Source organism: Cricetulus griseus, chromosome 5 (genome assembly GCF_003668045.3).
Source record: "Cricetulus griseus strain 17A/GY chromosome 5, alternate assembly CriGri-PICRH-1.0, whole genome shotgun sequence".
Classification (NCBI taxonomy): domain Eukaryota; kingdom Metazoa; phylum Chordata; class Mammalia; order Rodentia; family Cricetidae; genus Cricetulus; species Cricetulus griseus.
The window spans coordinates 165,219,045-165,243,632 of record NC_048598.1 but is presented as its reverse complement, the minus strand read 5'-3'; the positions used below and the strand labels follow the sequence as shown (position 1 = coordinate 165,243,632).

At 38.6% G+C, this 24,588-nt stretch overlaps 1 protein-coding gene across 3 annotated transcripts in view; it reads left to right on the top strand.

Annotated features, from left to right (window-relative positions):
* Positions 1-24,588, top strand: part of Crppa (CDP-L-ribitol pyrophosphorylase A) — a 282,328-nt gene that overhangs the window by 102,968 nt on the left and 154,772 nt on the right. For all 3 annotated transcript variants that reach the window (XM_035445627.1, XM_027419745.2, XM_035445626.1), the window contains exons 6-8: positions 7,423-7,517; positions 21,957-22,049; positions 22,455-22,547. In XM_035445627.1, coding sequence (XP_035301518.1) covers positions 7,423-7,517; positions 21,957-22,049; positions 22,455-22,547 — 281 coding nt within the window. The remainder of the gene's footprint in view (positions 1-7,422; positions 7,518-21,956; positions 22,050-22,454; positions 22,548-24,588) is intronic.

The following is a 24,588-nucleotide window of genomic DNA, read 5'->3' as shown; positions in this document are numbered from 1 at the left end:
GTAACTCTTATTCTGAGACAAAGGGGAAATAGAACTAGAATGGCCCACAGTTATTCACTGGTTTTATTTAATGATACATACTTTATCATCTCGGGACGTAAATGCTAATAATGCCAACATTTCAATAATAGATGAAGTTTTATGTATACTCTCACTTATTTTCATAATTCTTACTTTTAGCCTGTATTTATGTTGATGCTATAAAGTGGGTTTGATGTTGTAGCTCAGTAGAACATTGGTTTGACTTATCTTAAAATACTGTCGTTTTTTCAGTTCATACTTGAATACAGTACTGGGATATGACCTAATGGCTTCCAGAAGCATCTCAGATAATTGAACTTTTATAAAATCTTGTTATTAAATGCTTTTCCAGTTCCTGATATCTATAATCATTAAATGTGTTGTTTATTATGTTATCTTTTGAGTATTGGGAGAAACTTATTGGTGAGACTTGCAGATAAAAGTACTGGTTGCTTGGGGTTAGTTTCCTTCCTTAGTTTTCCATCAGAAATGGAAAGACTCAGTGCATGGGTGGCTCCCCCTGCCTTTCTAAACTCAGCATTCTCCATTTGCTGCACCACGCAGGAAGATTAAAGAAAGCTGAAATATTACCTCAGAAGATCATACTGCTTGAGGGGTATAATCAGTAATGGCAGGCAATCTGCATATTTTTAAAGAGGGGAAGCTTTTATAATTGCCCAGTTATCCCAAGTTAGTGTCAGCTAAGCAGGGATTCTGAACTGTATGTATATTGGGTCACTTGGGAACTTCACAAAATTCAGGCTAGTAACTCTTGAGTAGCAACCGAATCTGTGCCTTTGAAGAGTATGGAGGTGGAAAAGAGCACTACTAGTGACTTCTAATAGTCAACCACTATTATTTGTAATAGTCTTGTCTTGAAGGAGGAATGGATTGCAGCATGGCCATTTTTAGTAGAGGATATATACGTATGGTCCATAGAAAGTATAAGAAGACAGCTGGTGTATCTCAGACCATTGTGTGATATACACATGGTGGGAACTTTATTATATGAGCTGATCACACAGAAGCATTACCATTCATCATTGTCCCTTGGTCTCAAGTCTAGATTATCCTGTTAGGTTTTGTTCTCATGACCTTTAATGGGTAATGATGGGAATTTTAGTTTCTTTTGCTATTAATATACTTTAATGTGTTTTTTTGTATCTTAATTTGTTTTGTAAAGTGAGGACACTTTTATTCTAAAATATTTTCAATCTTAAGGGGTGCTAGAGCCTCACAGATAACTCCCATGCATCTTATAACTGGTTTCACAGATCCTTGACAAGATAACTTTTTGCTTCATTTACTTTATTATTTCCATATGAGTCATTCATTCCCATCCACCTGTGTGCTAAGTGGGTAATGGATTAGGCATATGCATTTATATTGTTCTGGGAAAATGCTAATACAATTGTTAGTGCTTTGGCAAGGCAAGGGTAATCACAACAAATACTAAAGGCTTAAGTAATTATCACCAAATGAAAAAGAACATTAAATTCCTGTGAACACTGAAGTTGTTATGAATACTTTGTTAACAGTCATAAGAATTTAGACACACAGTTTTAAGCAATTATAACATATTAAAGTGATACAGAATAGAGCGTATGAACACTCATAATTTAAGATAGCAACTGTACAGCTGGGTGTTGGTGGCGCACGCCTTTAATCCCAGCACTCGAGAGACAGAGGCAGGTGGATCTCTGTGAGTTTGAGACCAGCCTGGTCTACAAGAGCTAGTTCCAGGACAGCCTCCAAAGCCACAGAGAAACCCTGTCTCGAAAAACCAAAAAAAAAAAAAAAAAAAAAAAAAAAAAAAAAAGATAGCAACTGTACTCATGAACTCTAAAAATTACAGAAGTGATATCAGTTTTATAGTTTTCTAGAGAGTAGTAAAAGACACTCTCACCTCTAAATAATTTAGCTCTTTATTATAAATACAACAGGACATAGTGAGAATATAAAATTCTATTTAAATTTATCAGACAATTATAATTTTGTAAGGAGAAAAGACTTTAACCATACTAATATTTATATATGTGTGTATATAAGATGATAGCTTATAAATAAACTTAACAAAACTACTGTATGGTCATCTAAAATATAAAAATAATGTTTCACTGAAATAGAAAATAAAATTAGAATGTCAATTGACAGTATTAACAATGAACAATTGAAAACAAACAGTAAAACAACTCTGCTAGATGCTATAAACCACTATTAGGTAGGAATAATTAAGGGAGATATCAAGAAACTGTGGACTGAATCATGATCATGGAAAGATTTGGTATTTTATGAAAACTGATTGGAAAATTTACAAGGCAATGAAACATTCCTTAGTAATAGTTCTACATTTAGAATAGCTGAAATACAGTCTAAGATAAATGCCTAATGTAGTAAAATTCATATTTAGTCTACATTTGTTTTAAAGTGATGGAAGACTGCTAGAAAGTAAGTTACTTGTTTTGGTACTAGTCATCTACCTTGAGCAGAGGGGGTATACTTGCATAGGAATATGTAATCAAACAAGGAATAATTTATGTTACTTTTTTATTTGAAACAATTCTTTTTTGTTTTGTTTTGTTTTTCAAGACAGGGTTTCTCTGTGGCTTTGGAGGTAGCTGTGTCCTGGAACTAGCTCTTGTAGACCAGGCTAGTCTCGAACTCACAGAGATCTGCCTGCCTCTGCCTCCTGAGTGCTGGGATTAAAGGCATGCGCCACCAACGCCCGGCGTGAAACAATTCTTAATTATCTGTAGTTTATCAATTTGTCAAAAATGATTGTAGTGCTGACACATTGATTTTGGTAGGCTACTTTGTTGTCACACATTCAACCTTTTGTGCATTAGAAACATTCAGAAATATTTCTAGGCATTTGTAAGGATTCTGGAGAGCCATATTTCCTTGTAAATATTTTAAGTTTATATATATTAATTGTGTTGGCTTCATTTCAAAGACTTTGGTTGGAGGATCAAATGACTTGGCCTTGCTAGATATCCTGCCATAGCCTTTCCTGTCTAACACTTTCTACTAATTTTGCTGCCTATTGGTCACACTACACTTATGGGTCCTTTCCTTTATTTATTTAAAAAAATTATTTTTCATTTTACATACCAACCCCAGTTTCCACTCATTCCCCCTTTCCCACCCCTGCCTTCCCCCTTCCCATCCCCATACACTCCTCATAGGGGATAAGGCGTTCCTTGGGGACTCAACAAAGTCTGGCAAACCAAGTTGAAGGAGGAATAAGCCCTTCCCCCTGTATGAAGGCTGAGCAAGGTACCCATCTGTCATAGCCTGGCCGGTCTGGGCTCCAAGCCACGACAGCCATGAGGTTGGGCCTGAGTGCTGGAGCGTGGGCTTGGAAACTCCTAGCAACTCAATAGCGATAAAGACCAAACAGAGGCATCTTGTCATCTTTTGAGAGCTCTCAGTTCCATGCTGTAAAACCAGAGTTTCTTGTTTATTTAGCATCTTCTTTCTTGGCTGTTTCTTAACCATGCTTCTATGGCTACCAGGAGGCCATTTCTGTCCTTCTGTTGACTCCTCTTGGCTAGATGGCTCCTAACTCTCTGTCCTTATTTGTTACTTACACATCTAGCACCTCTGCCCAGGTGCAGGTTATTCAAATACTTAGTTCTGTAGAGATGCAAACTAGGAGATATTCCACACTGAGGCTATGCTAAAGGATAGCAGACTTGCTCGAATTAGCAATACAATAGTGGGCCAGAGCTCCCAGGTGCTCCTGTTTAGTGAAACTGGAGGCTGGACCTTAAGACATTCCATAATGGAACTATTTGGTCACTGACACCCATCATAGGGAATGAGCTCCAAAAAGCCAGCTCATGCACCTAGGATAGGTCCTGGTGCCACTCTCAGGGGTTCCCACACAGATCAAGTCACATAACTGTATAGTGGGAAATTACCAATATGGAGCCAAGTGGAAATATAAGAGTATTTAATAGGGAAAAGCCTTACTTACAGAGCGACCTAGCCAGCCTGTGTGGCAGCAGTCTGTCCCGCAAGTCCCAAAGTGAAACCAAAAGAGAAAAGGCAGTCACTCTACATCACTCTGACCATGCCCTCGAAAGCATGGTCAGGCACACCTGTAGCCAGCCCCTAAGTAGGCGTGGCTATAGTTTCCCCTACATAACTGTCCCACATTCATTGGATCTAGTTCATTCCACGCAGGCTCCGCAGCTGCCAGTCCATTGTCCATGAACCTCCACTAGCTCAGGTCAGCTGTCTCTGAGGTTTTTCCCATCATGGTCTTGACTCCCTTTTTCATATGATCCCTCCTTGATCTCTTCAGCTGAACTCCAGGAGGTCATCCCGTGCTTGGCTGTGGATCTCTGTAGCTGTTTCTATCAGTTACTGGATATAGACTCTATGATGACAATTAGGGTAGTCACTAATCTGATTAAAGGGGAAGGTCTATTCAGACACCCTTTTCATTATTGCTAGGAGTCTTAGCTGGGGTCATCTTTGTGAATTCAGGAGAATTTCTCTAGCACCGGGTTTCTCCCTAACCCCATAAGACTGAGTGGGGAGAGAGACAGAGGGGGAGAACAATGGGCCCTTTTCTTACCTCAATCTATTTTTATCTTATTTCTGTTATTCTTTTGTTTAAGCTGCAGCTGCTGATATAAAGAAAGGAACAACGGATGAACAACCCATGTGGAGTTTATTTACCTGAAGGGTGGGGCTGGGTTGTCAGCCAACCCGAGAGGAGCCAAAAGAAAGAAGGAGAGATGGGAGGCAGGACCTTTTAAAGGGAAGGTTGCATATTCGCACTGGGGTTTTGCACCTGCACAGTCCTCACACAGGCCGAAATGCATGGTGGGTGACATGGTGGTGACTTAGCAAGTCTTAGGGCGTGCCCCATTGTTAGGGGGTGAGGTCATTGAGGTGTATTGTTCTTACAATCCTGGCTGTTGTTTATTATAAAAGTTGGCGAATTGGACATGGCAGGTTAGGGAAGTAGGGGCGAAGAAATCTCAAGGCTGCTTTCTGGTGACCTGGGGCATTGACTGTCTTTGGGGGTTTGGGGTGCTGCCATGTCCTGGGGTTGATTGCTATTTCATTGCAGTCCAGGCCGTATGGTACTTCGTGGTGCCATTTAGACCTGGCAAGATTTTCGCAGAGCAGAGGACAAGGTTAAGTTTAGAAAAAATTTTTTCTTAGGTCCTGGTATTTGAGGGAAGATTGTAAGGCGAGGGAGGGGTTCCCGAGGTGTCCCAAGGTGAGGGAAGGGAATTTGGGACTGGGGGCGCCAATGTTATGTTTTTATTTAAAAAGAGGAAAAGAGAAAGCTGCAAGATGAGACATATTGACTAGTTTATTATACGGGCCGGCAGAGTAGGGAGACTAAGAGAGACGAGGAACAGGGGTAATGGCTGACCGCCATGGCCAGTCGCCATAGAGGCAGAGAGAGTACATAGATGAGAGAGAGCCAAGAAGAAACAGAGAAAGAGGGTAGAGAGAGGAAGCAGAGAGCGAGAGAAGCAGGAAAGTTGGCACTTTTAAAAGGAAGACTGGACATGCACACTGAGGTTCCACGCATGCCGGTGGTGGGTGACGTGGTGATGACGTAGCACATTTTCTTGCGAATGCCCTGAGTATTGTCAGGGGGTGGTGTCTGTCTCTTAAAGAGGTAGAGCCGATCAGCGTCAAAGCCTGAATCTTTCAATTTCCACTTTTATCTCTGTGAATTCTTCAAATTCCTTGCTTCCACTCCTAAGAAAAACCTACTTGCCTTCCTAGGGTAAGTTCTAATCCCATTTAATTGTACAGAATCATGTATTTTGTCAGCAGACTGTGTTTCATAACTTGGTGATATTCCACACCACTTACAGGCTGGCTCCTCTGTCTCCATTCTTCACCACACTAGATTTTATTAGGGTTGTGTATCTACAGACCCTTAGCAAGTAAGCCAACAAATTCCCTAGAGATGAGGTGATATCAAGATAGGATAATTTAGTGAGGCCGATCCATATTCAGAAGAGGGACTCTCTTGATCTCATTCTATTGGAATTACTTTGTTTACATATGCTTAGTTTTCTCGACTGAAGGGTCTGAGCAAAGAGGGTGTGAACAGCCTTTTCTAGCATCTATTGCAAGGGTGGTATCACTCTAGGAAGGTGTGATCTTTAAGAAGACCTTTATTTAAATATCCTGAAGTGAAAACAGCAATAACAACACTTAGACATTAATACAGACATACATTGAGGCATTAAATACAACAGTGACAATGAAAGAACATGGGAATGTTAAAAGGTTCACTAAGTGTTCGATGCTCTTCCCTCTATCCCCACTTAGGCTATCTTGGGTACCTACAGGTCTCTAAATATAGTATTTTTGGTTTTGTGTCCCTTTTCTACTGGAACCCTGGATTTCATAAGAACCCTGGGATCTTATGAATGTCAATCCCCTTCTCTGCATTGAGGGCCTCTGACTTCACTGTACATATTCATAATAATGCTTTCCTCCATGGCCACCATGTTCTCTATATTAGTATAGCTTTTTGAACAACAGGGTTCTTGGTAAACTGGGAATTAGTAACTGGAGTATTGTTAACAGATATTATTTTAACTGTCTTTTCTAGCTTTGCTTGAAAAGATTAATAATTGATTAATTCTTGTAGAAAATATATTACACAAGCCACTGATGTGTGATACAGCAAGGTCAAATGTTGACCAACCCAGTTTTGATTGGGAAATACTATTTCAAATTGGAATTTTTTTTTGTCCCAGTTCAAGATGTGGTGCTTGGCAGCTGTAGTGATGCTCTTTAGTACCTAGGATTGCTTATAGAGGACTTCATATCTCTTGGGAGAATGCACAGAAAGTTCAAAGGTGAATACCACCATGACACATGGTTTGCATTGTAACTTTTAAGCTATCTTAAATAAGCTAACTTGAGGAAAGTTCAACCATTTTCATTTGCTGTGGTAAGAGTCCAAACAGGAACCGAACCGTATTGAATTGATAATCTAGATGCATGCCAAGGAAAATCTGGGCATGATTTAGAAAATATCTGTCTGTAAGTGGGAATGTCTGAGAATCAGGGAGACTCCTCATGAACAAGGAAAGATGGCAGTGGTCATGTAAATGACTGTCACTTCTAGTTACTCCCTGTAAGATGTAAACCAAGATTTCTCACTTCTCATGTATATGCTTGATGGTTGTTCACTACATAGTGTTTAATGTATGGATGCATTGGCGTACCTGGTACACAGAATCAAGGATGTCTTGGCATGTAGGTCATGTTCTGGAGCTAGATTGTCCCTTGTCTTACTCAAGGGTGATGAAACTAAAGCAAGCACAAGTTTTTGGAAACTAAGGCTTTGTTCTATGTTTTCTTTGAATGATAAAGTTTAAAAAGTTTTTCTATTTTTAATTTCAGAGAAAATTTCACAAGAGATTTGTGTGATTGAGAACACAAAAGATGAAGAATCTGTAGGGTATCTTCTCAAGGAAGTGCTAAGAAATGAATTAAATGTAAGTACTCACAGATTCAGTAGGATTAGCTGCCACAAATTTTTGTGATGTAAAAATGTCTTCCTTGAAAAGCCCACAAACCATTCAAACCTAATGTTGCTGTTTCCTCTTCCCCAAGATCCTTCATTCTCCCAATACCATGATTGAAGTATGCTCCTTCCCATCCATTCCTCTTGGGCAGTGGTTCTCAACCTTCCTAATGCTGTCACCCTTAACACAGCCCCTCATAACCATAAAATTATTTTCCTACCACAAAATGATTTCTTTGCCACTTCAACTGTAATTTTGCTGCAGTTAAGAATTGTAATGTGAATTTCTGATATGTAGTATATCTGATATGTGATCCTTGTGAAAAGGTCATTGGATAGCCAGAGGGGTGGTGACCCACAGTTGGAGAACCATGGGCCAACTGATTTATTAAAGATCAGTTCATAGTGGCTACTTCTGGTGAGTATTCTGATGTATTTAAAGTGCTTTTTTATTATTTAATCTTGTGTTATCCATATTAGTATTTTCTGTTACTTTAATTTTTCTCTTTAGAGGTTCCTCCCTTTTAGATGGATGTACATGTTTAATTATTACTTTCACTTTTTTGTTTACTTTCTACTTTGTATTTCTTTCCAAGCATGAGAAGATCTGTTAATTTTCTTTCCTCTTTATTTCTGCAATGAGTGGGGGTTTTTCCTGTTGTTTCTAAGTATTCAAAGGCTGATTGTTTATAATTTCATTTAGCATATTAAACACTAAGTTAGTTCGAATCTTTTGTAGATAGGTCTTCCCAGGGTATATCACTACTTATGGGAACATCATTTTACTCTTTATTCCTTCATTTCTTTTTTTTTTATTCCTTCATTTCTTATACTTCTTTGAGATCCTTCTGGAATTCCTTTTTAAGACAGATAATTTTATCTACTTTTAAGGGGAAGTTCAGGCTTGTCAAATGGTTTTCAGCTTAATGTCAAACACTCCTCCTAGAGTTGTTTTCAGGAGAGACACTGCAGCCATGTTCTCTATGGGACCTCTGCCTTTGCTGTCCCTCTTATTTATTCATGGTCTAATTCTTTTAATTAGTCTAGACCTGTGTGCTGAAACTGCCCCACAAGAGTGTCTTAGCCTACAGTTTTGGGTGTTCTGTGTCTGCAGAACTACAGCAAACCTAGCAAGTGAGAACTTTCATGTTTCCTCATGTTGTCAACCTAGTTTTTCTACACCTGACATTTGGATATCTTAAGGAAGGTGTTGGAAGGTAGATGTTGGAAGGAGCTATCATTCCTGCTGAGCTATCTGACTTCTAGCATTGCTAATTATTAAACTACAGATACTCACCAGGATGTTATCCTCTTTAATAGTTGGGGCCTAACAACTTCTTGTAGCTTTCTGTACATCGGCACAACACTATATGTGTTTTTCTTCAAAATGACCCAATGATTTCCTCCTTCATTTTACAATTAAAAACGTCTTCTTGCCTTTCATTTGTGCAATGCTATGTGATCAGTGCATGGATGTAGGTGTTAGTTGGTGTTAAATGCTTTTTGTTTTTTTTATTTAGAGAATACTTTTAAGACCTTACATATTTAATACAGTATGTTACCCCTGTATAAATGGAAAAAAATTAAGTTCAACATTTCTAGACCAATATGGCTATTAATTTCTGTACAATGCCAACTCAACATAGTAAACTGGGATGTAAACTTTTTTCCAAAGTTGACAGCACAGCTAACGTTTCCAAAACATTCAAATTATGTTTTGCATCAATAGCAGCAACAGCTTTTCCAGAATCTGCAATAATTTAAACAAAATTGTAGAGGCATCCAGCATACTCCATTAAAAAAATAAAAAAACAAAATCCCAGAAAACATAAATGCTTTTTGTTAATTAATATTTCAAGCAGAAATGAGAGAAAAAAATCAGTATGGCATTTTTAAGTTTGACAGGATTATAGTTAAGTCTGAAAGAAATTGTTCCCTTGGAATGGGATTTATCTGATTTTATGTAGACTTCTCTATTATAATGAAAGCAGATTTATCTTGTGGCATTGTATTTTTCACTCTGTAATTTACAGAAAAGCACAAAGTGGTGAATATTATGACTTTTTACTGCCTATTGCTTTTGTCTGTCTTTGAAAAGAGCATATAAAATGATGAAGTCACACACTGAAATCTGCAGGGCAGATCGCTGTGGGTGTGGAGCTGTTCCTCGCACAATGGGGCCATTGTTTTAGTGATGTCAATAGGAGAAATGTTTTCCATTGAAACTGAAGGAAGAGATTGGGTATGCTTATGCTAATTGCCTGGGAAGAATTTTGCAACATACACTTGGGATAACCCAAATGTCTGACTGTAACATAATAGAAAACCCCAAATTCAAGTATGAGGTGGCTTTAAGTTAAATGGAAAAGCCTACTTGTTGAGAGATACATTACCTACCCCTCACTCATATGAATGCACATGTCATTGATGCTAAAATTGTAGGACTTCAGTATCAATCTCACTGTCATCATTTGATTTCCTTTTTTTTTCTGGGCCTTGAATTTCAGAGAAAGAGCTTTCCGGAGGTGCATTAGGGATGTAGATACTGATGCATGGGGCCTGTGCAGGTTGGAATGTGAAATGCCCCCATTAGGTTGATGTGGTTGAACACTTGGTACTCCACTGGTGGTGGTTTTGATGTCTTTGGAACTTGCAAGAGGTGAGGCCTTGTAGCAAGTACTGATCACAGGGTTGTGAGTCATAGTCTGGCTGCACTTTGGTCTAAGCTCTGTTTTCTGATTGGTAGAGATGAAGCAAGCAGCCTCAAGTTTCTACTACTACAAGCAGAAGCTGTCCTATACTCCCCTGTGTCTTCAGCAGGGATGCACTGTATCTGCTCAGACAGGGGACAAAAGCAATCCCTCCTTTCTAAGGTTGCTTATGTCAGCTATTCTGTTACAATAGAGGAAAGAAATACTGTGGTGTGGGGTTGCTCCTGTGATGGTGGCTACACTAGAGTAGCCTGTAGGCTTTTGCAACTGGACTTCAGGAAGGGTCTGAATGAATGTGGATCTGTGTTGGAGTGAATTCTAGAATTCTGGAAGTGCATGAAAATGAAGGGAAATGTGTGGACAGTCTTGAGTCTCCAAAGAGACTTTGGACTTTTGAAACGGTTAGGAATTTGAAGTTGCACTGAGTGCATTTGTTAATAATGAGATGGCCATGGATGTATTGGGAGCAAAGATGGAATATTATGGTTTGAATGACATATGTTCCCTACAGTCTCATATCTTTGAGTGCTTGCTTCCTAGGTTGTATCACTGTTTTGAGAATCTGGGGGAAGTAGGTGACCGATTGGTGGAGAGTTTTTTGGTTAGTGCTACTTGTGGCTTCCTGACTGCTGAGACTGTTTAGCCAGCTACCACTTGTTTTGCCATCATGTTTTTCCCACCACCATGGGCAGTGTACCTTGACAGATGAGCCAAAATAAATCCTGTACCCTTAAGGTTTTTCTCAGGTATCCTTTCCCAATTAGAAGGAAATTCACTAATACCAGTCCTCAGTCATTTCTTTCTAGCTCAGAAAATGCTGAAAATATGTATTCTGTTCTAAAAATAGTAAGAGATGTGATTAGTCTTTCATTAATTACTTAATTCATTGGTTTACAAGATAGTCAATGCCCACTACAACTCAACCATTGGCTATGCAGGTGTGATTATTAAGGTGCTTACTGTCAAATTGGATAATAATAGCAGTATATAATAGTAAATACAAACCCTAAAGGATGCAGCCATGTTCTGAATTCGTTGGTCCTGGAAATCAGTATGGGGTGATGAGCAGATAAAGGTACAGAAAGTCTGGGATCTGGTGGGCTGTGCTCTCTCTGGTGGATCAGGATGAACTAAGCACAACAGCTTGGAACCTCAGCATGTTTATTATGTTCAACACCAAAAGGAGGAGTTAGGGAGTATCAGTAGAGGAGTCATCTCAAGTTGTAGCCACCCAAGAGAAGGAAGCTACAGTTGCTAGTTTTTGTACACACTGGTCAATCTTCTGTAAATTCTCATACTTGGACCAGAGGAAGGTTTCACCACTCCCTGAGCCTTCCTTCGAGGAAAGCTTTGCTAGTTCCCATGGATCTGAACCATCAGGGTCCTTGATGTGGGAACAAAAATAATCTCTGCTTAATTAAGAGAATCATGGCAGTTTTTTAGGAGTGAAAGTCACTAAGTTCACTCTCTCTACAGTCATGCAATTTAGTTAAAGCTAATAGGGAATCAGGAGTTACTTAATGAAAGGTCAGACTTAAAGGAGCCACGCTGTGAAAGGTACATGAAGAGCCTCATGCAAGGAGAATAAATCAGGGTTGAATGGTCCCAGTGGAGATGGAACGGTGGGGGATGAGAGTAGAGGTAGGGACAGAGCCAGAGACAGTCTTGCAGGCTGTGTTCACTTTCCTGCTCTTGCTGCCAGCCTTGCAGGCTGTGCTGTTTTCTTCCCTTGCTGCCTTGATTATATTTCGGTTCACATAAAAATAATGTGAACAGGAACTGAGCTGGAGAAGTCCTTCCAGTCCTCTTTAAAGAACGTTCATGCTGGCTGCTGCTGACTTGCTTCACACAGGAAAATCTGTGGAGTTAAGACTTTTTTTTTTTTTTATTTCTCATTACCCCTAAAACACACAAGTACATTCAGTTCAGTTTGCATTCCTGTAACAAAAGAGATGACTGTCATAAGGAATGCTGACCTACACCCTAAACGATCAGGCACTGTTCAAGCTTTTATGTATTTGGCTCATTCACCATTTCCTGTTTCCCGGAGCACAGAATTTAATTATTGTTTTCTATAACCACAAATGACAAGCTATGTTTAACTGAAAATCATTTGTTTTCTGGGTATAAGGCAGGATCTTGTTTTGTTGGAGTGCTTCTCTAATGCCTGATTTCTTTTTCCTGATGGCCTGAAGGTTGTGCAGATCTCTACCTTGTTACAGTGTGCAAAGCTGTGCATTTTGTTAGTGTGAAGACTTGCGCCCTTTGTCACAATGTGAAGATCTGCATCTTTTGTTACAGTCCTTACAAACCTCAGTGTGTGACACTAGGTAAACAAAACATCAAGATTACCAAAAGAAGCAGTAAGAAAGGCAGAAATGAAGTAGAGCAATTGCAGATCCATTTAGCAAAAATAAAGTGATTTTATGGTTATTTTGATACACACAGAAACATTTTAATCTGATGATAATAGACATTTGTTTTTGGATGCTATCTTAGGGTTTATATTGCTGTGAAGAAACACCATGACCATGGCAACTCTAATAAAAGAAAATATTTAATTGGGGCTGGCTGACAGTTTCAGAGGTTTAGTCCATTATCATGACGAAGGGAAGCATGATGGCATGCAGGTAGACATGGTACTGGAGAGGTATTTTAGAGTTCTATATCTGATAAACAGGCATCAGGAAGTAAACTGTGTGTCACACTGGGTGAAGCTTGAGCACAGGATACCTTGAAGCCCACCCAACAATGATACAGGTCCTTTAACGAGGCCACTTTCTATGGGGCCATTTTTTTTTTTCAAATAACCACAGATGCTGAACACAGTTAATAGTGAAAGGCACTCTAAAGTTAGTTATTCTTCTGGGTCCACTCTGAACAGAAGCAAGGCTCATTCAGGACATGGGTGTGTGTATGCATGTATGTGTATGTGCGTACATGTTTTTGTAGTGTGCCAGACTAGAAACTACCTGCAAATCATTCTGCTAAATACATTAGGTTTACTTGAACATTAGCTAGATTTTCAAATAAGTACTAGAGGGGAAAAAGAAAGCCCAAATGTAGTGGAGTATATGTATTTCATGCTGCTATCAATTGCATTCATACCATATTTAATGAAATTTGTTTATTGCTATAATTTGTTGTCGTGGTGTTAGAACATTATTAATGAGAGAGCTAGGGTAATTTCTTAATGTCACTTGCTATGTTTCTCTGTTTTAAAAACTTCTTTGTGTTTTTCCAGATTATATTATTTTATTTTGTGATTATAATATAATTGCAAATTATTCCTTTCCTTTCCACCCTGGAATCCCTCCCCCATATTACCCTTGCTCTTTTAGGAAGATCATTTATAAAAATGTTCTCTCTGTCCTTGTCTGTATAGGAATGATAGCAATGTTCCTAAGTGCTGATAAATATAATACTGAGTATTCAGAACAATGGAACAGTAGAATAGCCAGAGTTACCATGAAATCAGGTCTTCTAATTCAGTAAATTGGTTTTACACATACAGGAAGTAGTCCTTGTAGAAAAGTCCATACTGGACATTATAACAATCGTTTTCTTAGACTGATGTCAAAATGCAGCACTCTACTGCTTGCTTAGAATGCATAAGCCGGAATTCAGTACCCTGCCCTGCAGAATCAAAACAACCCTCTTACCCATAAAACTATCTCTTTGCTGCGTTTGATTGCTAACTTCTCTCATAGGTTACATCCTGATGGCAGTTTCCCTACCCTCCTCTCTTTCTAGTCCTTCCACTCTCAATCCCCTTTCCCCTAGATCCACCACTCTTCTGTTTCCCTTCAGGAAACGATGGGCCTCCCAGGGAGCTCTACTGAACATGACATAACAAGTTAGAATAAGCTAAGCACAGACCCTCATATCAAGGCTGCACAATGAAACCCAGGAGGAGGAAATGGTCCCAAGAGCAGACAAGAGAGCCAGAGACAGCCCTCTCCTGCAACCACTGTTCTTAGTTCCATGAGAACAGCAAGTTACACGACCATAACATAATCACAGAGGACCTAGCTCAGAAGTCGGCTGATTCAAATTCCATATGCCCCATTACTAGGACTTCACTAGGGTCATCCTGGTAGAATCCAAGGAGTTTCCATTGCATTAGGTTTCTACCTTCACCCTGAAATACCCACCCCAATTTTAGCCTTCTTTCCCAGTACTCTTTCCCTCCACCCCTCACCCCGCCTAACATAATCCCTCCAGTTTCCATTATATATATATATATTCCTCCATGTGTGCAGATATTCATGCAGTCTCATGTGTATGAAGGCCAGAAATTGGTGTTGGGAATCTTCCTCAACCTCTCACCCTAGTTTTGGAAGTAGTGTCCTTCACCAAACCTGGAGCTCACTGATTCAACTAGACTGACTAGCCTGCAAGCTTCAAGGATTCCCCTATTCCCGCTCTCCTGTTGATGGGATTACATACAGTCACCACCATAACTCTCTCTTTATGAGTGTGCTAGGGATCTGCATTGAGGTTCTTATTTTTGTGTGGCAGGCATATTACCCACTGAGCCCTCTCACCCAACCCCTTTCTTTGATTTTCTTGACCTACAGCCTGACTTGTATCTCAGTAGAACCCATCACATAGCACATACTTTCCTCAGACTTGCAAGGTGACTGTTTTAGCTTCTGAATTGCAAGATTACCCCATGTGTACCTGCCTGGCTTTAGTTGATTTTAGTGACTGGGCATGTATTGAGAAGTTGTGCTTTTTAAAGCAAGATGCAATTTTAGTGCTTACTATAACTTTACTATCTTGATTGATTGTTGTGTTCCAGTTAGAGGCACATGACTTTTAAAAATATCATGTATATTGATTATTGCTTCATCTGATACTTGAGTTAGGAAATGTATTTCAACTGTTTGGCTGTGGTATAGTTCTACTTTAAAGTGAAAAAAGGTAGGTTATTCTGTTATCCTGGTGGCTCTAGCTAAATTATGATTCCAGGTATGGTGGTTCTACAATAAGTAAAACAAAATACCCCATTTGAACTTATGAATAAATTATCCATGGCATTTTATTGCCTTAAAATTTGTTTCAGAGGCCCACTATGAGAACTTGTCCATGTGCTTTTTCTTTGTTACATTGACAGTCTGCATCTGTAGTGACTTGTAAGTCAAAGTCCCCAAGCTGTGGCTGGGCATTTAAGCGCCACCTCCACCAATCTGTACTGAACATCTCTGTCAAAAATATATTGTTTTCATGTTCCAGCATGTTGTCTTATTTGTGCCTTGAAGTTAACGTGGTTTTCACTTTTCCTCTGTGCCAGTGTGCTCACTGATTTTGTTTTAGAGCTTGGTATCTTCTCACTGTCCCCATGGAGCCAGCTTCAGCTTTCTAGTCCTGAGACGTCTGCACAGACTCACTAACTGTGGTGTCATTCTGCATTTCCTGCTTGTGCTATAATTATACGCAGTGCCTTCGCCATCTCTTCTCACAGGTCCCTTACACAGTTTTGTATATATAGTGGGATTCACATAAATCATTATGGTTAATGATGATAGAACTATGTTGAAGCAAACTTCTTGAATATCTCTTTGCCTGGACATCAGCCAGATAGATATATTTCTATAGATAAGTAAGTAGCCGCTGGGCATCCATCAATCATGTGAAGAGTTGTAAAGAGTTTAAAACACTGAAGACACTTAAGAAGTTCTAACTGATTTCATAACAAGAAAAAGGACTGTATTCATAAGAGAAGAGAATGGAGGGTGGAAGTTAAGACATGCAGAAATTAGCTGAAGTGAGTTAGCAATAGTGAAGTAATTGGTGGTACTCAGCTTTCTATGAGGACCAGAGAAGCTGTGATGGAGGAATAAGCTCAGGAAAATGAACCAGCAGTCAGGGGAAGTAGATTTGTATGCTGCATGTAAAGCCTTCAAAATATGCATTAATATTTTCTATTGAGTCTACCAGTCTTATACTGTTAAAAAAAATTCCTGCTTTAAAAATACCCTGAGGGCTGGGGAGATAAATCAGTCAGTAAAAAGGGCTTGCTTTGCAGGCACCAAGGTTAAAGGGTTAAAGCTAGTTTCCCAGAAGTCATGTAAATAAACTTGAGTATGGTGCTATGTGCTTGCAGTCCCAATATTGGAGAGGTAAAGACAGGACCATCCCTGGAGCTTGCTGACCATAAGCCTAGGCTGCTTAGCAAGTCTGGGCTAGTAAGAGACATTGCCTTTTAAAAAGTAGATAGTACCTAAGAAATTATACCTGAGATTATCCTCTGGACCTCGCATCTATGCACATACATGTGCATGCACACGTGAGCACACATTTACCTGTGCATAATACATATGGTATTCAGAGATAGTCATACTTAAATATTTTTGTGATATGATTCTATTTTCATGTTTTTTGCAAATATAGTTTATCTTTAATGTTTGCAAATAGTTTGGGCCTATACACTAAACAATACCTATTTAGTAGATTACTAATATATTTCTTATAATGGAAAGTTATATGACATAGGAAATTTTTATGTAAACAAAACAAATCTATGTCTCAATCAAAAGGAACATATATTTAAGAAAAATATCTTGTGCACAAGAAATATAATGGCATGATCCAGGTTGCCTTTGAATACTAATTTCAAGTCTATGATATTTTGCTCAGAACTTGAATTATTTGTTATATATCTTAGGTTATAATTATGGAGAAATTATGAAATGGAACTTATATATGCATCTAGGTTATTTCCTTATTCCTTAGAAAAACTAACCTTTGTACATGCAAATAAAATTATGTGACAAGCTTTAGAAGGGAAATTGTAAGAATAATAAGTGTTTACTTTTATCATTCATGTTCACCATGTTAGTATATCTAGTAAAGAAATAGGCGATTCATTTTAAATGATAAGAAAAGCATTGGTTTGGTATTTTGTGAGGATGACATGGTCTTTGGATTGAATGTTTGTACATTTCAGTGACTGTATGTACTTGAGGAAAGAGAGCCCATTTGGATTTGTATGTTTGTAAGGGGTCTACCAGGGCTTCTCCTAGGATCCAGAGACTGGTAATATTACCACCAGTTGGAAGTGTTTCAGAAATGCCAATTCCTATATTCAGGAAAGTGACCAATCTGCATTTTGTGTCTCACATATACTAATCCCATTTAAGTTGTAGAATTGCAGGTGTAGCCATCTTCTACCCTTGATGATATGAGCTTCTCAAAGGCAGAAGCTCTTCATTCACTGGCATTGGCACAGTGTTCACGTTGCCCTCACTGAATGTTGCCTGGTCCAATTAGGGAAACTTATGCTCATTCATCTCAGGATAGGATTTCCTACCCTTTATAACTGTGCTTTTAGTTAAGACCGAACATTTGTTTATGTCAACTTCTAAATTCTTAACTTGGAAAGTTTTTATGCATTATTAAATCTAAACAGATCACATTACTATGTATACCTTATAACATGTTATCTTTTATCATTTTTTGAGGTACATATTGTGGTTGCCAAACACAATTTGTGAGTTAATGGGCATTTTGTCCCTTTTACTTATTCACTGGCCACTCATTAACCATGACCAGTGTAATGTTCTGTAGTACAAGCTCAGGACAAGACACAGGCTTCATTAGCTACGTGTTGCTCATTAATTTTATGTTTTTTTTTCAGACAGTTTATAGCTTTGGATAGCTAATATCTACATGTAATAAAATAGGACCTTGAATTCCCTGTTACAGGAACTCATGCTTATTGGGATTAGTTCTGTTTTCATACCCCTTTGACAGTCTTTGGTATTTTCACATCAGAAACTTCCAGACTGTTGAATCCCAAAGGAAGTCCTTATCCTGCTGAAGACTGGATTGTGGTCGGAAAGGAGGGGAGGGAGGGAGAACTGGGGATGGTAATGTAAAATGAAAATAAATTTTTATATAAAAATAACTCTCTTCCATCATGAATTCCTTTCTCTCTGTTATAAGCACTTTGAGGGCACAGCACAGCAAAGGCCAAGTGAGAGTTGCAAAGAAATCTCTTGAATAGGAAATTCACTAGTTCTCCAATGGGTCTCTGATATGAAGAGTTCCTCCAATTGCCCCTTGGTGGAAATGCAAAAGCAAGCAAAACCTAGGAATACTTAATGAGCCTGAAATTCCCACAGAGTCCACTCAGAGTTGATGGAATCTCCCATACAAGTTTCAAATGAAATCAGAATTCAGGAATATCATGAAATGTCTGATTGTTCATCATCTAGAACAAAGAGAATTTCAGTATCACATCTCTGAGGACACTTATGAAAATCCACTCAATGCTGGAATCTAGCCAATACAGTGATTGGTAGAGAATGGGGGCTTGAGAGATGGAGTGAAGAACTAGTGAGGAAGAATGTGGTCTTTAGGTGGAGTTGCTAGCATGTACAAATTTATGAAGGAAAGAAATACAAAGCAAACTTTTATTCCTAGGCAAGTTATTCTTGGAAATCAAAACAAAAGGCCCAAAGAATATACAACTGTCAAGGTCTTTCCTAAAAACATAAAACAAAGCTATGGAGGGGGCTCAATGGGCTTCCTTTGTGAACCCGAAGACCTGAGTTTACATCATTAGAACCGACATAAAGTCTGACACAATTCTAGCACTTGGCTGTGAGGTGATAGAGACAGGAGAATTACTTAGAACACTCTTAGCCTCCTTGCCATGTGTACATAGCAGGAGACAACAGAGTAGAAGGTGGGGACAGATGCCCATGGCTGTCTGACCACCAAACACATGCAATATGCACACTGCCACACTTATGCATTTATCATGCACGTACAAAATCAAATGCAAGTCTATAAAAACTCTTGCAGATGTATATAATCCAATGTAAAATTTTGTGAAAATGAATTAAGATGTGGGGCTTTATTAAAATCCTTGGTGCAGATTATTGTTTGTAAAATAGGTAAGCTATGCAGTTGCCTTATAATACGCAGAACATGATCCAGCTTGTGCCTCCTCTTCCACAGAAAGATGTCAACAGTGACTTTCAAATGTATCAGGTTGTCATTAATAGTCCAGGGTCTCTGTCACATTGGTGATATCTTTGTTTAAACATTGGAAATGGATTTCTCTGCATGTTAAACTTATCTCAAATTCATCAACAGTTGCGGCTATACTGCATTTAGTGTCCTTTCATTTCAATTTAAAATCATCTTGTGATTTATGCCCTTTTACAAAAAAATGTATTGATGCCTTTCAGTCAATCTGCCCTTCTTCGAGTTACAGCATCAAATGGTGTCTAGCCAACACTCACAGGTTATTCTTTGGTGATTAAAAATGGATGCTACTTTTCTAGAGTTAAGATTGCTATTCTTTCATATATATATATATATATATATATATATATAATATATATATATATATATATATGGGGTCTGTTTCTATGGTTGTCTGGATTCAGGTGTAACAAATGAAAGAAGATTCTGCTTACATGCATACAGGTTATCCTGACACAGTGCCACTCATCCTGTTGAAGACCTGAGACTCCGGAAAAGATAATTACTTCTTATAGTCATTGCAGTAGCAAGAAGAGAGGACAGAGCTTGCTCTCTGAAATGCAACTCCTGGAGAGATGCAGTTAGGCTAGCAGTTTCCTGACAATGGAACTCTTAATAAACATCTGGACAGGTGGATGATGGAATCTCAGAGCTGTTTTGATTTGCATTTCTCTAATGGCTAAGGATGTTGAACATTTCTTTATGCATTTCTTGGCCATTTGTAATTCCTCTGTTGAGAATTCTGTTGCTCACATTTTAACTGGATTATTTGGTTTGTTGATATCTAGTTTCTTGAGTTCTTTATACATTTTGAAAATTAACCCTCTGTCAGATGTGAGATTGGTGAAGATCTTTCCCATTCTGTGGGCTGCTGTTTTGTTCATTTGATGGTCTCCTTTGCCTTAAGAAGCTTTTCGGTGTCACAAGGTCCCATTTATTAACTGTTAATTTGGTGTTCTGTTCAGGAAGTAGTCTTCTGTTCCAATGCATTCTCCTCTATCAGGTCCTGACTGGGAAGGGAAATGGACCTGATGGGTTTGGGCGTTTGAAGGGAGGGACTGGGAGAACGGGAGGGAGGAAGGGGAAACTTTTATCGGTTTGGTAAAAAATCATTTTAGTGGAAAAAATTTCCTGATATTAGGCAAGTCTAATCATAAGCAATGGATGCCAACAAATCCACTCATCCTTCAGTCATATGGGAGACATGTCTTTATGATTGGGGAACATTTGGGAAATGTGCTCCCAGGAGAGTGACATCTCTGTTCTTAATGTCTAAAAAGTAAACGAATCTTCAGTAGGACAGGCATAGCATTCATTCCAAGTGGCCTGCTATACCAACATCATGAACGGTCTGGAGCAAATTAGCTGCTAAAGCCTTTGAAATTATTTGGATACTCTAGAGGCCATGAAAAATTGTCTCCTTGTAACATCCAGAACATGGGATTTCTTGGTGAAGCCTGATGCACAGTGGGAGTTGATCTCTTTTATTGTGTTAATTGTAAATGCTACCAGGGCAGGCTTGCCTTTGTTTTCTTTTTCTTTTCTTTTCTTCCTTTTTTTAAAGTCAGTGTTGTCTTTGAACTTTGGGCTCAGGACAAATTTTAAAGAAATAAAATCTTAAGAGTTCTCTGTGAACTAATTTTTATATCAGAACTAGTTCTTGAAACCTCCCCTCTCCATCATCCCAGTATATGGGATCAATAACAGTATATGGGCTTAAGCTATTGAGTGGGGCATCTCGGGGCTACAGTTCCATGTGTCAGGTACAACATTGCATTTTAGAAATATATATTGTAAAGTGTGATAAATGCCAGGTGGGTATGAATCATGAGATGTGAGTTCCTGAGACATTGTTACATCTCGATTTTTATGAGAGAATCCTATATAATAATTCTTAAGTTTGTGTTTATAATTAAAGAAAAACTTGAAGCAAGATAATGCCAAGATCTAAGAAATATTTTATTGGGGAAAATTTTATGATTGTTGTACTGTCTCTTCTAGTCTAGTTTAAGGTTAATACTTTTTGTTTGTTTGTTGAGACAGAGTCTCACTATGAAGGCAAGGTTGGCATAGAGTTCACAGAGATCCATCAGCTTCTTTGTCCTGTGTGCTGGGATCAAAGGTGTTCATCACCATACCTCTTAGAAGATGGCTTTTGGCAGAATCTTTGTTTTTTGATAATTACTTCCCAAGTGCAGTTCTTATTTCTCTTTAACAGAAACCATTGTAATAATTTCTTATTGTGTTCTCTGCTTTTAGTCATTCCAGGTGGAGTGTAATCTACTGTTTGAACTTTGATATTAAACACACCTCTGCAATTCTACCACAACTGCCCAGTCAGCCTTTCTGTTCTGGTTCCCAAACATCCACTGTAATAAATGATTCAGAAAACATAAACCAGGCTCCTTTCCTGTTCTTAAGTGTTTTCTTGGTCCCCAGCAATATCCCTCTGTTTGAAACAGTTGCCTACAGTTTTGGTTTCTCAAATAATATATATTGTTCATGAATTAAATATTCAAGGATTGAAATATCTTTCTTGTTGTGGTCTGATAAAGTTTAGCCTAGGTTTATTACTGTAGATGCCACAGGGATCCATGAGTTTAGACCACATCTGCTGCTTTGTCATAAAGTCACTTATCTTCATGTTGGTCTGTGTCCAGATAGCAAACAAATGTCTTCTGATTTGTTTTTTCTCCTAGTTCGTTAACATCACATCCACACCTCTGGAGCACACAGGTGGAAACATTCAGAACTTCCTCATAGCCCAGTGCTATTCCTTCATCTGTGTGAATGTAAGTACCAAACACAAATGGGTGGAAGCATTTGAGACCTGAGTTAACAATTTCAGAGGGAATTGACCCTTCTTAACCCTTACATATGCAACAGAAGATTTTGATAGATTAGTTCTGTTATTCACTATGTGCTAAAAGTTGTATTTTTACCATTTCAAATAGGAAAACATTATTTTCTGAATCCAGTTCCTAGAAAGAGATGCAAGTATTGCTTCTGTAGACAGTTCAACCCAGAAAATAGCTGAATCATAGTATGCATAAATTGTAGGTATCCTTTAAAGTGGTTTAATGGTTAATTATGATAAATACATTGAATATATTATAAAGCTCATCTCCCCATGAGCCAACTTCCATTCTGTAAAAACTTCCTTTAACTTTCTCTTATCTTACTTTCTTATCTTCAAGGTTGTGTCCTCAAATTTTCAAGAAACCCAGAAGTTCCTGGGCACACTTGAAGAGAGCAGCCTTCCTCTCTTGTATCCTGTAGTTGTTGTTTTGGTGAGTGAGTAAACACAGTATTTCCTCTGCTTCCTTTTTGTTTGTATCTGAAAAAATTGAATTTAATGAATAGTATATACCAACATGTTGAAGAAACCTCAGGAGTCTTAGGCTTTTTCTGTTGACTTCAGTGGCTCATTGGCATTGGAAAACTAGTTGATTCCATTAGTAACCAATGGCTTTATCCTCACCAATATAACAAAACACATGGCCAAGATGACTGGTTGTTAAGATAATGTCTAGGAGCTTCATTTAGGGTTGTATGTCAATATAACAGAAGTAACAGCAGAAGAAATCCAAAGGCTTAAAGAACGTCAGGAAGAAACAACACAGAAGAAACTTCCTCTTGGCTTCTTTGTGCCCTGGAAAGAGTAAGTAGAGTGAATGATTGAAGAGAATATTTGTAAGAATGGCCTGGACATTTTTGGAGAAACACATCACACATCACCCCCCCACCACCACTCATCCACCCACGTACACATGCACACATAGACACATGCATTTGTAAATGACTGAAAGAATACACTTGATTAGCCAGCTATACTCTGTATCAGAGGAAGAGAACAGAGAGCAAAGCCAGTGAGGAGAAAAAGGTTAGAATCCATGCTGGCCTCACTGGCTGAGGAACAGGGCCTGAAGTCTGCAGCAATATTTTACCCTGTGGGAGCACTTCCAAACACTCTTAAAAATTCTGAGTAACTGCCTGCTCCTGAAACTCAAGCCTATTCTGTACTATGGGAGCTTAAGTTTTGTTATAGGTAAGATAATTAATGCAAAAGAATAATACTTTATATTAAACATAACTCTAATGTAAGCAATGAAAATAGGAGCAAGTTGGGTAGAGTAGGATTAGTACATTCACTAGCCAAGTGTTTCTTGTTATGTGCCCCAAAAGTAGGTTCTAGAGGTGCAGCTCACATGGAAACCTATCACAAGTGACTGTTCTGCACAGCAACACAGAGTGTCATTGAGCATTTTAGGAAGGTTGAGGAATCAATTTGGGACTGGGAGGCTCCAGGCTTTGAAAGGATAGAGGACATATTTGAAGACCTGGGTTGAGCATTTTCCAGATTCGTTTGCCTAGACATCTTCATTTGAGGGTCACAGGTGAGATGCCAAAGGGGCCATGCAGTCTAGTGAGAAGAGGAGTCCAGTGCCTTGATTCCTGCCTCAAGATACTTAACTTTGAGGTTCATTTACCTAAGTATAAAATGGAAGATAATAACACACACATTGTACAGAATAGAATGAATCAATGCAGACAGTCGCTTTTGAGGTTTATTTTCTTGAGTGTAAAATTGAAGATAATTCAACACCAATGCTGTGCAGTTTAGCATGAATGAATGCAGAAAGTAACTTTCAACCTAAAATTGGAGCCTTGGCATGCCTACAGTGGTGGTGTAGCCCTGGTGCTTATCTCCTCTTTTGTCCAGTCTGGATAGGACGATTCAAAGTACCCTTCCATTACTCTAACCAGGTTTCTAAGCTTTGGTCACATTTTAATGTTTCTCCTGGGTTCTTCCTTTGGATTGCTTCCCTTTCTAAATTCAGTATCTCAGCTCTATTGCATTACTTCTAGGCTAACAGTTACTAAAGCTGGAACAGTAATGTTAGGTTACAGGCACCCAAGGACATTGCTCAATGAACAAAAATTTAGCTGATTATTCTCCAAGTTAGGAGGAGTATGGAAATACTATGATGGTAAAATTTGATTAAATGACTTTAAGTCTAGATAGGTTATACATTAAACATTAAAGGATACATACACACACACACACACACACACACACACACACACACACACACACACGCATATACCAGGCTGGCCTCAAACTCACAGAGATCTACCTGCCTCTGCTCCTGGGTGGTGGGATTAAAAGGCGTGCACAACCAATGCCTGGCTATATTTGTTATATACACATATTTATATGTTATATTTATAACATTTTGTTTAACTGTGTGTATTAGAGGTCTCAGAGGCCATTTTATCTACTTTCCTTCTTCTAAACTAACTTTCCTGAGGAATCAATGCAAAATATGC